Below are 14,608 nucleotides of genomic sequence, written 5' to 3'. Positions count from 1 at the left end.
CTTGTGCCACTGTTTGAAAGTAACGCGAGTTTCCTATCTTACCCCGCTTGATATTTATGACTAAAAATCACAAAATTAAAGCAGAAAATTGATCGGCGATTTTGTTACAGAATTGCAATAAATAATTGAACGAGTGCATCAGAAAGAGGCCACACAAGTGCTCTGATAAAAGAACGATAATGTGTGTTTACAGATTGTGCGCTAAACTGACAATCCTACAGTCGGAAATATTCCTCGAGTTGCAATTTGTCCCAGTTTGCTAAATCAGTGGCAATATTCATAAAGTTTTAATACAAAAGTGAATACGTTTGTTTGAGAGAATATTTCATGGTTTTCCAACGCTGTATTTGCATGCAGTGACCAAGCAGCAATCGCATAAACCTTTGAGGATACCTACAAGTTGTTAACATTAAAGGAACGATATTTTTCTGTGGCCCTAGGGTAGATTAACTGATCTGCTGGTGAACAGAGAATGAAAACAATAACGCCGGTTACGATGATGGTAAGGCTGGTGGTCGCCGTGGTAATGATAATAATATGGCGATAGCGGGAACGCAGAGGAAGCATAAATGCGTTTTTCTTACTGTGGTTTTAGTTAGACTCATAAATTAGGATACCTACTTTTCCTCCGTCTAGGGAAAACAGCAAAAGGACCACTTCGAATATTTTTTTAATTTACTTAATGATTTGTGACGTGGCCTTGTCTTAACAACAGAGATTTAGAAATATATTTCCTTATTTCATCGTTGTTAAAAGGATACACAGCCTACAGATTTGATTGTATTTGTAAGGGTCTCATTCAACGAATTCGAAACCACTGAGTTCTGCTATGCACACCTAAAAGGTCCAAATGGATTGTAGTGGTATAGTACTTTCAATCTTCGACTCAACCAGAATTCCATTTTACTAATACGTTGTCACAGTTTTACTCAAATAAAACCCCGTCAAGCAATTAGAAATGATAGGCGTCTTTCCCTGAAATAATGGAGGTATACTACACCGTACTAGACTGCGATCAGACAACCATAACTAACTAACAAATTATCTCTCTCTCTCTCTCTCTCTCTCTCTCTCTCTCTCTCTCTCTCTCTCTCTCTCTCTCTCTCTCTCTCTCTCTCTCTCTCTCTCTCTCTCTCAGGCTTCCAGAGGTGTAGGCCTAAGTCATGCATGTTCTTCTATTACCAAATTACTTTCATAAACACAGTGATTCTCAATTACAGTAATTATGAAGTACCTGTGAATATAACATTGGCGTTGGACGACGTAACTACTTCTGATAATTGGTGTGTTGCATTAAAATGTTGAGTCTCGGGATGTGATAAGGAAACAAAATGTGACGTCACATCCTACATCTTTCACGGCGTTTAGACGACTGCGTAAAAGTCAACGCGTTACTCGCAAACATGAATATTTCACGAATTGTATTAATGTAGAATTCGCCATGGAGAGAGATATATATTTGGACTATCAAGCTGTCATAATGCTCTTTTGGTCTACCGTTTCTGGGGGCTCAGTTTGAAGCTTACGGAGTGACTGACCTTTCTATCGGCTTATTTTTTGGAAAATCCGAAAGTTTCAATTTTACTCCATACAGAGAGCATAGCAAAGGGAGGGCGGCCATTTTGAATTTCAAACGTCGCTACACTAAATTCGAGGTAATTTGGTTCCACAGTACCAAATTTGCTCAGCGACGCCTGATTTTTATTTCTTATTTTGAAACACGATGGTTAAAGTAAACTTGAGGGGAGTTTGAACAAAAGTTTAAGAACTTTCGATTTCGTGGCACGTACTATCTTTATCGGTAAAGTTCGTGAACCGAAGTAGAAGTCGCTAAGCTTACGAGACATTTTGCCGCCAGAATCTTTACGTGTAGGTGAGCGCATTTCCTTTGGTTGCCTATACAACTGTCATTTCACGGAAGGAATCGCCCGAGTAATGAAAACGTATAACGCCGCCTACCGTGTCGGCCAATCTCCAAATTTGCAAACAAAGAATGAGATATATCGGCTGGTAAATGAAGGTAATTAACCAATCAGGGAACCTTCAAATTATAGTTACACTTGTCAAATAAAATATTGCACTTGTCAGTTGTCATTAAATAGGGCTGATCTCCTGACCATTTTATATAATTTGAAATGTATGATGATACGGACACCAAAATTTTATCCCTATGAATAACACATAGCCATATGTACCGCACAATCTATTTCAAATGTTCCTGTGTATTAAGATGAGTTTCAACATCCATTTTCTGACCCACATAATTTCACTGCCGTTTCTGTGTTTCGGTGATGGTATCCATTTCCGACTGGAGTATGATGACGTGCGGCAACCTCGGACACGTATCAACTGTCTGAGGCGACAACCAAGAGACTGTTTGGCGGACGGCAATGTGAGTTTATTGGTGAGCTTGCTTGCTCGAAAGCCTTCCATGTCCTACTGTCAACATTTGCATAATGGCACCTGGCGCAGTCCAGATGCGATACAAAATACAAATTTAAGACGTGCTTACTTCATATCTAGCCATGAATAAGGAAATCAATTTGAATACATTCTCTCATTGACGGGTTTCCTGTAATTCACACAGAATTAAGTTAGACGACTAAGGTTTTGGGAATTGGGTCATTAACCTTTGAGTGCTGTCATTTTTCCCTCAAAAATTTTAGTGTCACATTTTCCCAATTGTATGAATTTTTCTTCATTTTTTGATTAAATGGATACCATATTTCATTGGTTACAGTTGTTTAGCAAACTTTTCATAAAAAATCTGAAAAAAAATGAATGGGGTATATATTTTACAGAGGCGACAAAAATTGACTTTGGCGCTCAAAGGGTGAAAACAATAACACATAGTCAGAATAATTACTAATCGTCTCTGTACGTGTGGCGAAGTAACCTATGCTTCAGCTTACATAAAGATAACAATCCAGCTGTGTCTTCATAGGAACGGGCTTATTGCATACTGTGTGCCGGTGATTATTGACGCAAAGTTTTAATATATATACATGTAAGTGCAATTTGGTAACACTCAAGATATGGTATTGTTATCTTTCGAAGTCCTTCATGACCCGTCTTTCCAGTCGCTCTTTCAGCCCTTGATTCTATTTTTAAAATAAGATGCTTGTTAAGACCTACAGCCCATAAAGCCATTCCACGACTTCCTGAAGATTTCGTCACTCATTCTTGACAAATAGCAAAGATTCCATCGGCCTGTAGAAGTAAAACAGACTATCTATCTTTTCACTTTGTAACACCAGTTTGAAATACCACGCTTAATGTTGTTTCTGTAATTGATTGAATTTTGACGAATCTCTACGTAATCTCTAAAATTTTGACAGTCCACTTTGGGGACATTAAATTTGCTATCTTTATATTTCGTTCGTTTGTTTGATCGTTTTTTGTACTTTTTTGCTCGAAGAGTGCTGGCTTAATATTATTTCAAGATCATATTTCGCGTATTTACGGAACACCGTCAGAATTTCGTGCTCGCATGCTGCCATGCGATTTGTCGTTTTCAACTTAGGCTTTGAAGTGCTTAATACTTTGGTGGGCAATACTTAGACAGCGTCATGCCAACAGCAATTCGTTCTCCGCGGTGAACCTGTACTTTGTTACGTACTGCATGATACACCGTGTACATTGTAATGATATCCTGTATTTACACGGATATTTCAAGGGTATGATGGTCTTCAAGTGTGGATTGCTCCCGTCAATTCATGAATATGCACAACAATCCGAGCATTGATATGTTTCGGTGCGGGCTTCGTCAAATTCACAAGAAAATAAAGTCGGCACGGCAAACTTGACATCCACATTGCCCTTGGAATAGCTTCATGGGATCGATGTTGTAATTTGGTGGATCGTAAGATCACAAGCATTAGCCTTAAATGGTTGATATCTCAGGGACTGCCCTTATTCCATCGGTGGCTTTTTCCATCGTTAATCTTCATTTTCCCTCCGAACTAGATCCAGAGTTTTTTACTTTTTATGTACTTTTCGTAGCCCCGGCAGACAAGGTTTTGCAGAGACCACATTATTTAGCTTCTTCAAACCAATATCTATGTCGACGCAGTCGCAGTAGGGATAACACACTTAAGCCATCAATTTCCCAAAATATCTACGCATGAATAAATTGGGACTCCAATGTCATTAAGATGATTTATGACAACGTTCAGGAGATTAGTCATATTTTGACATGTACTCCTAGCTACTCGAAGCACACATTCAGCCTGCTAATTTGAGTTGCCATAGTTGCTGTGAAGGGGGTCATACGTTTGCAACATAAACAGAACAGGGCACCTATCTTGAGAAAAGTGTTATTTTGAAAGAATTGTTGACTAGCGGGCACCGCATGATTTTAACCGAGGGAGGACTACACGACTGAGAGGAGGCATCTTTTTGCTGGTCCCCTTGTGAAAAAGTCACTTGACTTTTCCACTTCAATCCCTTCCCCGAAATTTTGTGGCATGTTTAGGCTTATAACCTGCCAAAGTTGAAATATTTGTTATAAGTATAGGAGAAGATAAGAAATTCGACTGCTAAGAGAGTCACATTTTAATACTACAGGCAATATAAATTTTCGGACAGTCCTACATATTTTACCGAATACCGTTTGATAAACGATGAAATTTACGTAATCAAATAATGCAGGAATTTTAGGGTTGAGTTGATAGAACAGAAGTAGTATTTGACGGGTCAAAAGTTCCTTTTAGAAGGAACTGCTTTGTAGTGGGACTGTGCTGAAAATACCAGCCCAACATTGATAACGAGATCCGAAATCGGACAACGGCCACAGTAATGGGAAACTATACCCAGGTCTGCTTTAGGGGCTTATATTATAATAAAAAAAATTGAAAAATTCTAGCCCGATTTCACATTTCAAGAATGTTAAGAAGATTCTGCACTTCACTTCATGGTAAAAATCTTACGTGTTCAATGCAAGCTGACCATGTAGCCCAATTTCAACATGTGAAGCCATTACTTTCGACTTCATCGCTTTGAAAACTTAGGTCAACGCGTACACGTAATATATTGGCTGAACGATAATAAGTAGGCCTATATTTCTGTAAGGTAGAATGCGACTCGGGGACACATAGTCGGACGCAAAAATATTTCTACAATTCTTTTCTGATCTACCACTTGTGGGGGCTAATTTTAAAGCTCTTGTTGAAAGAACAACTTCCACAGTCTTAGTTTTTCGAAAATCAAATATTTAATTTTTTCCTATAGAGTCAACATAGGGATCGCGGCCACTTTGAATTTCAAATATCACAAAATGTTGGGCACTTGTCTCGCTGGTTCCAACATTTCACGTTGACCCCCCCCCCCCCTCTCCCCGATTTTTATCGTTGATTTGGTGAGAGAATGTCTGAAATGTTCATTTACGAAAATATGAGCGAAAGTTTAAGTCTTTCACTTCGAGGCGCATACTACCTTAACGCACATATTATGCTTACTGTAACGTTACCCAAAAATCCGTACAATTCTATTATAATCAAGAGATCGGTCTGAAAGAAAATTATATCTATAATTTGACACTCATTTCGGGTTTTGTCAACATTTCCTTTAACTTGCTCAAGCGATATTTGTCAACAACCAAAGTGATGTCCAGACTTAAGTTATTCAATGATCGTTGCCCGTTTCACCCGAAACACACAAAAAACCGGGAATATATTAGCACGAGGCCGATTTATTATCAGGTAATAATACACGGCTTCGGAATAAATGCGACACCAGGGTAAATGTGTATGATCGATGCACATTTAATCGACTGCCCGGATATCATGACAGCGAATGTGACATATTGGCACTACCTATCGGCACTCATATCGAAAAATGACTCTACTGCATATTTACCTATTGTGTTCTTCTTGTCATTAACGATAATGATTTTGGGAGGAGACGCATTTATTTACATCCTATAAAGTTATGATATGAGCAATCCATTGTATAAAAGCGGCTCAGATGAATCGAAAAAATATATCCCCCAACATGAGTTGGTCCTGCCCTTTGTAGCGTAGCCCCTTCAGCTAAAACCGTACGATCCCTAATCGTAACAATTATTGATTGCTTACAGATAGGGTATATAGTTTGACTGAGTTAAAGTTAACAGCCAATAGCGCAAGTTACAAACGTGCACCGTAATCAGATCGACGAGTGGTCAGATTTGCTGACTCGAGGAGTTCATCAACGTGTTGGGAGACCAGCTGAATGAGCCGTACGTAATAGAGTTTCTCCTCATTAGCAATGCATGGATTCACGCGTAATTCAGCCTTATCTTGCGGCGTGTCCGCAATGGCCCCGATGATTGTACCTGCGAGTCCATAGCCGGCCTTATCATTGTAAACTGGGGACCATTCCAATCTCACGTTGGCGAGCTTTCGAATTTGTTTAAGTGACTCGGTCGTAAATAAAGCGTGTATAGATTGTCACCGACGCTAATTATTTGAAATTGGAAATTGCTAGGGCTCTTCAATAATTAAAAACATAGTCGAAAATGGCCAAACCTTTCAATAAGGAGCCGCGTGTTTCGGATGCACTCACGCGGGACAGTTGTCTTTTCCACTGTTGAAGTTAATTTTTGACGCAAGAAAGCAACTTATTTCAGTTGGCGATCATAATTGTAGTCCGGACTTTGCTTTTAGTGCTATATCTTTACAATGTCCCGGTGTATTATTAATAAGACACAATTGACGATGCCTACGGCAATCGGCATTAGGCGGGACTTTTCCATCTCTATGCTAAGTGAGACAACAGGTTCGGCAGTTAAATCAAAACTGAAATTTTCTTTCGAAACTTGGGTGTTCCTATTCAAATTGTATCAGATAAAGACACAAAGTTTTACGATATGGCCTTTGCCAAGTCATTTGAGTCTGAGGTATCGACTGACTGGAGTGTTCAGATGCAAGGGAACCCTGGATGCCACAAACGTCTGAAACCTTGGGGAGATAAGTGATAGAGAACTCACCTTTCAATACTCATTGCAGTCAACATGAAGACAGAACATGAGCTTGATAGCAATGTCAGATAAGGTAACAACTTGCACAGTGCCCCTCCGAGTTTCCACTGCCAGCTGAAATAGGTCGACGTCTGAATTGGTATCACAATGATTATGAGAATCAGATCAGCGGTGGCCAAACTAGCCAGGAAAAAATTCGTGGCTGTCTGCAGCCGCTTGCACTTCTGAATAGAGAATATTACCAGTGCGTTTCCGAATAGCCCGACGAAGAACGTGACACCGTAGACGAGGACCACGGGCAGCCATTTCTCTAACGTCGGCGGCGAGGGTGCGCCGAATGTGTAGAAGTCGGTGTTATTCGACGTGATGTTGAAGTCACTGGTGCCGTTGTCATTGACAGCAAGCGTAGATACCTCCACGCTTGATTCGAGTACCGTCACCGCAGACGTAAATTCGTAGGCCATTTTCGCTGCTTGGTGTTTGATTTCTACACAAATTTAAAATTCTTTATCGAAAAAAAATGTTAAAGTTCTTTTGGATAGAAAGAAATATATTCGTTGTAATGCCGGTTGCTAAGTTACAGAATTGGGTATATCATCAGCGTTTCAATGTCGATAACGCGCTGCAGGAAAAGTATGTTTCGCTCGTAGAAATTTTGAGCGACGCGGTCCGTAGAGAGCGCTTCATACAGTTTGCAATCGGCTGTCAAAGCGGTAGCACACCAACATTTGATCTGTTCTGAAAAGGCGAGCAACTTAAATAGTCAATTCACAGGCACGTGACCAGCTTGTGAGTCACGTGACCTGTATTAAATACCCAGAATATCTATGTAAATAAAAGAGAGAAAACTGTCGTCTCACAGTGAAAACCTATAAATGTACAAATTGCTTTGGGTCCACAATCGCCTGCTTGACCTGTCGGTCATTATTTAACGTTAGCCTCTGAATCGTAATCGCACAGATTTTGCTCAAACACATTCCAGGTGCATGCCCTCGAAGAGTCCTGTGGAGAAACATGGCGTTGAAAAGTAGAGTTGAAAGAGAGCTTAGAGTGGTTTCAGTATCAACTCTTTCCTCTATCGTCCCTTACATGTAATTCCGCACAACGATTGATCAGCCATACAAAAGAAGTCCTAACGACTGTATAACGTTAACAAGTGCAAAATTAAACTATCGAAAATTTGCAGCTTTTCCCAACGGTAGCAAATGATTTACGTCATGAAAAATAAACGGGCAATCCCTTTCGGAGTCAGTAATTGATTTCAAAGACCGTTGACTTGTTCTTTGTTTAAAACCGCCTTCCGACAATCTACTTGTGCGTTTATCATGATATTTTGTTGTGTTTGTTGTGTCTCTCTTCCGTCTGTAGGTGATAATACCCTGCTTCGCCACTTCACCGTGTTATCCAGTCCCGTGTGCTCAGTAATATTTCGTCGCGGACTCCATTGTCTTGTTAATTTAAAATCTCTCAGAGCGGAATAGCACCGACAAATGCCACATTAGTTTTGGTCATTAAGTATGTTTTCCGTGCAACCTCGTGCCCCGAGGAACCATAAATGTATGGCTGGTGCGCAATGAATTAACGCCACATCACTGTGAAGTACAGTGCAGAACGGTAAAGCTATAGTGCTGTACATCTGGGATGGCTTTTTAACCAATGATACAGTATACTGTACATCGCAGAGCAGTGTGGAGTTTTTCAGAGCTACATCTCACCAAACCTAATTCACTCCCTCCTTGGCCACATTTTCAACATTTGTTTTAATCGTCGGGCTTTGGTCTCAAATGATTGCCTTTTACAATGCTTTGTGGAAATTATGCGTGTAACGTCCTTCAGTTTGATAGCCGTTAAAGTGAGCTATTTTTTCTTTCCTAAGCTAGTATGTATTCACATAACTTGTAAACTACTGTGCGGATACAATAAGCTAATTTCAGCCCGCAGGGTTCAGATCCTCAAGTTGAAAAAAGAAGAGTAAATATCATATTTTTCTCACTGCGTTTGCACCCAGAGTTTTCTTAATAATCTTTTCATTTCCTTTCGGCCCAATCCACGGTTCGGATTCCAGTATTTCTTGAGCTGTTTCGACAAAAATGAAAAAGCCTTAGATTTACACATAAACAACCTTTGTCCACCGGGAGTTCGCGGCAATACTTCGATGAATTGTAGCTTCGTCAAACGTTCCATTTCAACCTCACCGAAGTAAACTTTGATAAATGTAAATGACATTTATCTGGAAGCTAAAATGCAGTCATATATGTTTTAAACACACTGCGATATGAACGGCACTGTACTTGTTGCTAGTAACAACCGACTAATTACGGCTCGATGGCTGTATTTCCATATTCTTTGATGAATAGCCCCATTTCCGAAAACCACCTGCTTGACTTCAAACTGCATTATTTGTACATTCTCAGCAAGACGTATCAAAAACCACTAAGTCTTCCCGGGCCATATCACTATTCTGATCGATTGAAGTGCCATCATCGTCGATCAGTTTCAAGTTCGCTGTCTCATCCCATTCTTTTTTCAATTAGATCCTGTTTAACCCGATGTGTTCGAATTAGTAATTTAATAACCTAAAAATGTTTATTATAACCAGAAAGACCAGACAGATAAACAGAGCGATAGCTAGCTAGCTAGCTAGCTAGATTGCTAGATTGCTAGATAGCTAGCAAGCAAGCTAGCTAGCTAGCTAGCTAGCTAGCTAGCTAGTTAGCTAGATAGATAGACAACATTAAATCTTCAAAACAGTACAGCCATTGCAAACGTTGAGACAGACAGACAGACAGACAAACAAAGAACAGATACGGCAGATTGTTAGGTTGACCGTGGTCTTCCAAACGTTCCAACAGGATAAATGATTACTTTTTCCTGCTTCGTATGTTACAGTACTGGTAATTATCTCGTGGTTTATACCTTTACAGGTAGTTTTACGAGTAAACTTACGTGGAATAACGGTCAGTCCCTGGAGGATGATATAAGTTTCTGTGGATGAAATAACGGAATACTGGGTGTTGAGCACATTGCGCTCTATAAAGATTGTTTTGTGAAAACTTCCGCGGACTTTAGCTTGAGCGATTAAAACCAATAAAAGCATTGGTTACCTGTTAGTTCTATGTGTCTTTTAACTTTTTTAGACCTTCAAATGCTTATTTGCAATTCTATGGTTTTATTTTCATAATGGATGAGTACTTCGGAGTGTATTTACAATTTGCCCCGCCAAAAAGTATATGTACTATATCATTTTATTGATGTATAGGTAGCCTACGGATAGCTTGGAACATAGTACCGTGGCACAGTGTAAATAAGAGATGTCAGCTATATAGATTGATGAAAACACTTTCCGAAGTCACTACCGTTGCTTTGAGAATTGTCTTTTTAATTATGTCATTTTATCGATTTGTTACTATATGGACTGTACACAACTTCCAAAGAGTGAACTCACAGAGCTACGTACTATGGCTGCTAGAATTTAATATGACGATCACTTTTCACAACCCTTTGCATTTTTATACAGAACACGGTGTAAATATTTTTGTTCACAGCAGTTCTCAGATTTTGCAAAAATTCTTGTTCCATGATTTGTCTTGATTTCAGGTTGATAATTGTTTCAACCATACATATATACATACATACACATACATAGATATATAGATACTTAGATACATAGATACATAGATACATGCATACGTACATACGTACATACATACATACATACATACATACATACATACATACATACATACATACATACATACATACATACATACATACATACATACATACATACATACATACATACATACATACATACATACATACATACATACATACATACATACATACATAAGTTAGGCATACATACATTATGTACATGGCGGATAGACAGACAGACAGACAGACAAGCAGACAGACAGACAAACAGATAGAGAGACATTCACAAACTTTGATGAATCGAGCAGAACATCTTCACACACCAATGACTGCTGTGAAGATAAGACTTCAAGCGGTGTACTCCAATGTTGAATAAATGTGTCAAAAAGTACATCGTGTTTGATGCGGCAAATGTCTTTTTTCTGATGCATTTGCACATTTCTGTTCAGTTCAGTGATTGACTGTTGAACACCGCTTACACTGTCGGTAATGCCAAGTTTCCGGGAAGGGAAAGATATCGATCGAAATTGCAGAAAACATTTCCACTCACTTAAACTTTGGACTGTAACATGGGCCTAATAAATTATCTGTCTGCATCAAGCTTCCGGGAAGTCGGACGTATCGATTGAAATAATCCTGAGTATGTCAGCTTACATTCTGTCTGAGTGTTTATTTTGCATGCGTACGTGATTGTGTGTGCATTCGAAGAAATGGTTCGGTCAGGCGATTTATCAATAGATCCACCTGTTTATGTATTATCACTCTCTTTGTATCTCTTTCTATTTGCCTATTTCTGTCTCCATTTCTATATGTCTGCGTCTCAGTATGTCCTTTGACCTTTCTGTTCCTGACTCGTGGGATCTGTCTGCCTCTCACGCACTCAACTCACCCTATTCGTCTTTGCGTTTGTTCTGTCCGCACTTCCTTAAAGCGGCATGACAGCTGATTACACCCTTAGTCTGTGTAGTCTAACCAAAGTTAAAAAAATTACAGAGGTGCAATCAGTTGTTGCATCAGTAGATATAAGCCTTTCCGCGCTCTTCTCTCCGAGGCTATGATGTGTTTTGACGATATCCTTGACAGTATTCCCCTCATCGTTTGCCTATGATGTGTTTTGACGATATCCTTGACAGTCTACCTAACCAGAACACTATCACACGTTTGTTCATAATCCAATAGTGATTCTTTCCCCTCATCGTTTGCACGGGATAATGGTTGCTGACAAACTGTAACCTCGATTCGAAGAAGCGTAACGAATTCCCTTGAACCCAAATTTGATGACGATGATACAGTATATGACTACCGGAAAATCTTTGGCTAGGTTTCAGAGTGATAGAAAAATTACCTCTTTGCTCCTTAGTGTACACGAACGGTGTCTGACATGTTCCTTTTCCGTCATAAAGCACCTCACGTATTGGAGATGTGTCCATCGGAAGAGAAATGTCGACAACGATTCGGACACACATGATAATGAGCTTTTTAACGTTTAATGCCCTCCCTCTACTTGCCTTACTCTGCGACCGTGTTACCGTCACCATGGAAACAGGTTGAGTATCGTTTTCAATTTTACCTGCGATCAACGACAAGAGATTTTCTGAAAAGGCGGAATATTTCACTCACAAAAAGAGCGGGAGATGGGGTGGACAAAGCCAGAAATTGACGACTGTCGGGCACATAGCGGCAGACCGAAAAGTATAGAAACAGACGGTCGAATGTTTAGACTGCATGCGGGAAGTCTGAATTATAAATAATTGCTTGACCTCACCAAAGTGAACAATATGAGTTCTAGATCATCGAGTTACGGCACAAAATGGTATTGTACTTTTTCAATATTGCTTGAACGCTGTCCAACCAGTTCACAGCTCGCAGAAAGAGATAACCTCTGTAAATTTATTGTTCCTACAACAATGACAGCGACAATACATCAGGATTTCTTTGAAGTAATTCCTTGCATCTCTTTCGTATGACGCATATGTGTTGACAGGAAATCGTAAAGGATACAGGAACATTGAATCTACGGCTTAAGCTTATTATCAACTTTCAAAGTTAGGTGCTAAATGTCTAGATTCGTTAATATATCAGTGATAAAAGTGGCTTGTAATTGTGTCTTATTTCTTTCAAGATACCCGGTATATTGCTGTCTTTAGAAAATTTTCGTTTGAAAACGTCCGCTGTTTATCTTGTACTTCACACTGAAATTTGCGGTAACAATATTCAAATTTCCCTCAAAACATAGGGTTATAAGATTTCATTAGTTCCGTACACTCTGTTATCACCGGGTTCGCTGTATCGTTACCGATTCGACTCTGTGGTTTTAACTTCCCAAGCGAGGGATTTGAATATCGCTCAGCTAATCTCCATCACAACTAACTCTATACTTTCAGTCATTATACAGGTTCACGTATTATCGGGTTATTCAAGATAACATTGAGTCGAACTGCCGTTTTAGCAGATAGCGCAATGAAACATAAGCTGGGGGCAAAAGATATTTGTTACTTGACAAATAAATCCATAAACTTACAAAACGTAGGAAGATGCTCTAGTGGCTATGCCACTAATGGCCGGATCAGATTGCCGACAACACCAGGTTGACACAAAATGGCCTGCACTACAGAACTCTAACCCAGACTTGATGAGATACTATTTCGGGCACAGTGCTGGATGATGCACGGCTTCACAAGCGGGATGCCTTCACCCAGGAGCAAAAGTCAGGTATACGGTCAGTGACCTTTTAACTCTGCCGTGTTCGTTAATGCTTGTTACTGACTGTGCGAAGCTAACGAATGGCACAAATAGTATCAATCGAATTTTTGAATACCTATTTTTGGTAGAGTACATGTCGTTTTATGGTATTGAGTAACTAAAGAAATATTATTAATCTACATACGCGCCCTTCTTTAATGAATGTCCTAAATAATGACATTTCTTTCCTAAGATATCTGCTATAATGCACTTTACTTCTGCGATGTATAAACTTCTTGCAAGTTTACTAGCATGGTCAAAAAGTATGATTTTTCTCTCAGAAATTTAAGTATCTCTGTCGTTTGGTCTGTCTGTTTGTCTGTCTGTCTGGCTTTCTATTTATCAAATTGTGTTTGTCTCTGTTAGTACTTGTCTTGGTTTGTCTCGCTTTATCAATCTCGCTGTCACTTTATCTTCTTCTTTCTGTCTTTTCCTAACTTTCCCGGTTTCTCTCTTTTTGTTTGACCGTTACCCCGTCCGATCCATCGACCGTCTGTCTGTGTGTCTGTCTGTGTGTCTGTTTGTCTGCCCCTGTTGTTTGAAAACGTATTACGTCATTTAAACAATGCCACTGTGCACAAAGTGACAAAAAGTGGTTCCCGAGAGCATGTTATCTTCCACGACAGAATCCTAAGACTATGTCAATATTAGAGAACATACATGCGGACTTGTTTTCCGGCTTTTCGGTCATTCAGACAATTTACATGTTAACACATGTTCGCATACTAAATGTATGCCACTTTGCTGGAGAACTCGTTGCACCTTTATGCTGTAAATTGTGTCCGGCAAGTAAAATGTTAGGTCATCAGATTTGAATTGAAATTTTGACGTTCAGTTTCTGGCTTTGATTTACATCAGATTAAATCCTCTGACATGTACTTGTGTAATTTCCGAAAACTCTAAAATAAATGTAACGTGTTTCGAAAAACGCTGTGGTTCAAGTATCATGAATTGGTTTATGTGATATGGGTTTACTTACTGACAAATTGAAGCGCCATTAAAGTTGAATAAAACATTTGAAGTAAGAATCCTGGCGCCCTGATAAAATCCGGGGCCAAAGTATGAAACAAAAATATCTTGGTTTTATTGACAGGTATATATTACAGGGCAAAGTCGCTCTGTTTTACCTTTTTTCATTACTAAAGCTTGCATGACGACCAAGCCTTTGTAAGACTGACAGTGCACGTTCACCAACATGGTGACAGTTGTGCACGAAACGCGATTTTTAGTACAGACAGTACAATGTTTCACTGA

At 39.4% G+C, this 14,608-nt stretch overlaps 1 protein-coding gene across 1 annotated transcript in view; it reads right to left on the bottom strand.

The window, feature by feature from the left end:
• The window catches only part of LOC139139167 (cholecystokinin receptor-like), a 37,334-nt gene extending 29,646 nt beyond the window's left edge, over window positions 1-7,688 (bottom strand). The window contains exon 1 of the mRNA XM_070707975.1: window positions 6,968-7,688. Within this exon, the coding sequence (XP_070564076.1) occupies window positions 6,968-7,422 (455 nt within the window). The 5' untranslated portion in view covers window positions 7,423-7,688. The remainder of the gene's footprint in view (window positions 1-6,967) is intronic.
• Between the last annotated feature and the right edge of the window lie 6,920 nt (window positions 7,689-14,608).

The sequence above is a fragment of the Ptychodera flava genome, chromosome 8 (genome assembly GCF_041260155.1).
Source record: "Ptychodera flava strain L36383 chromosome 8, AS_Pfla_20210202, whole genome shotgun sequence".
Taxonomy (NCBI): Eukaryota; Metazoa; Hemichordata; class Enteropneusta; family Ptychoderidae; genus Ptychodera; species Ptychodera flava.
The sequence above is the reverse complement of the archived record's forward strand: the minus strand, read 5'-3'. Positions and strand labels throughout refer to the sequence as shown.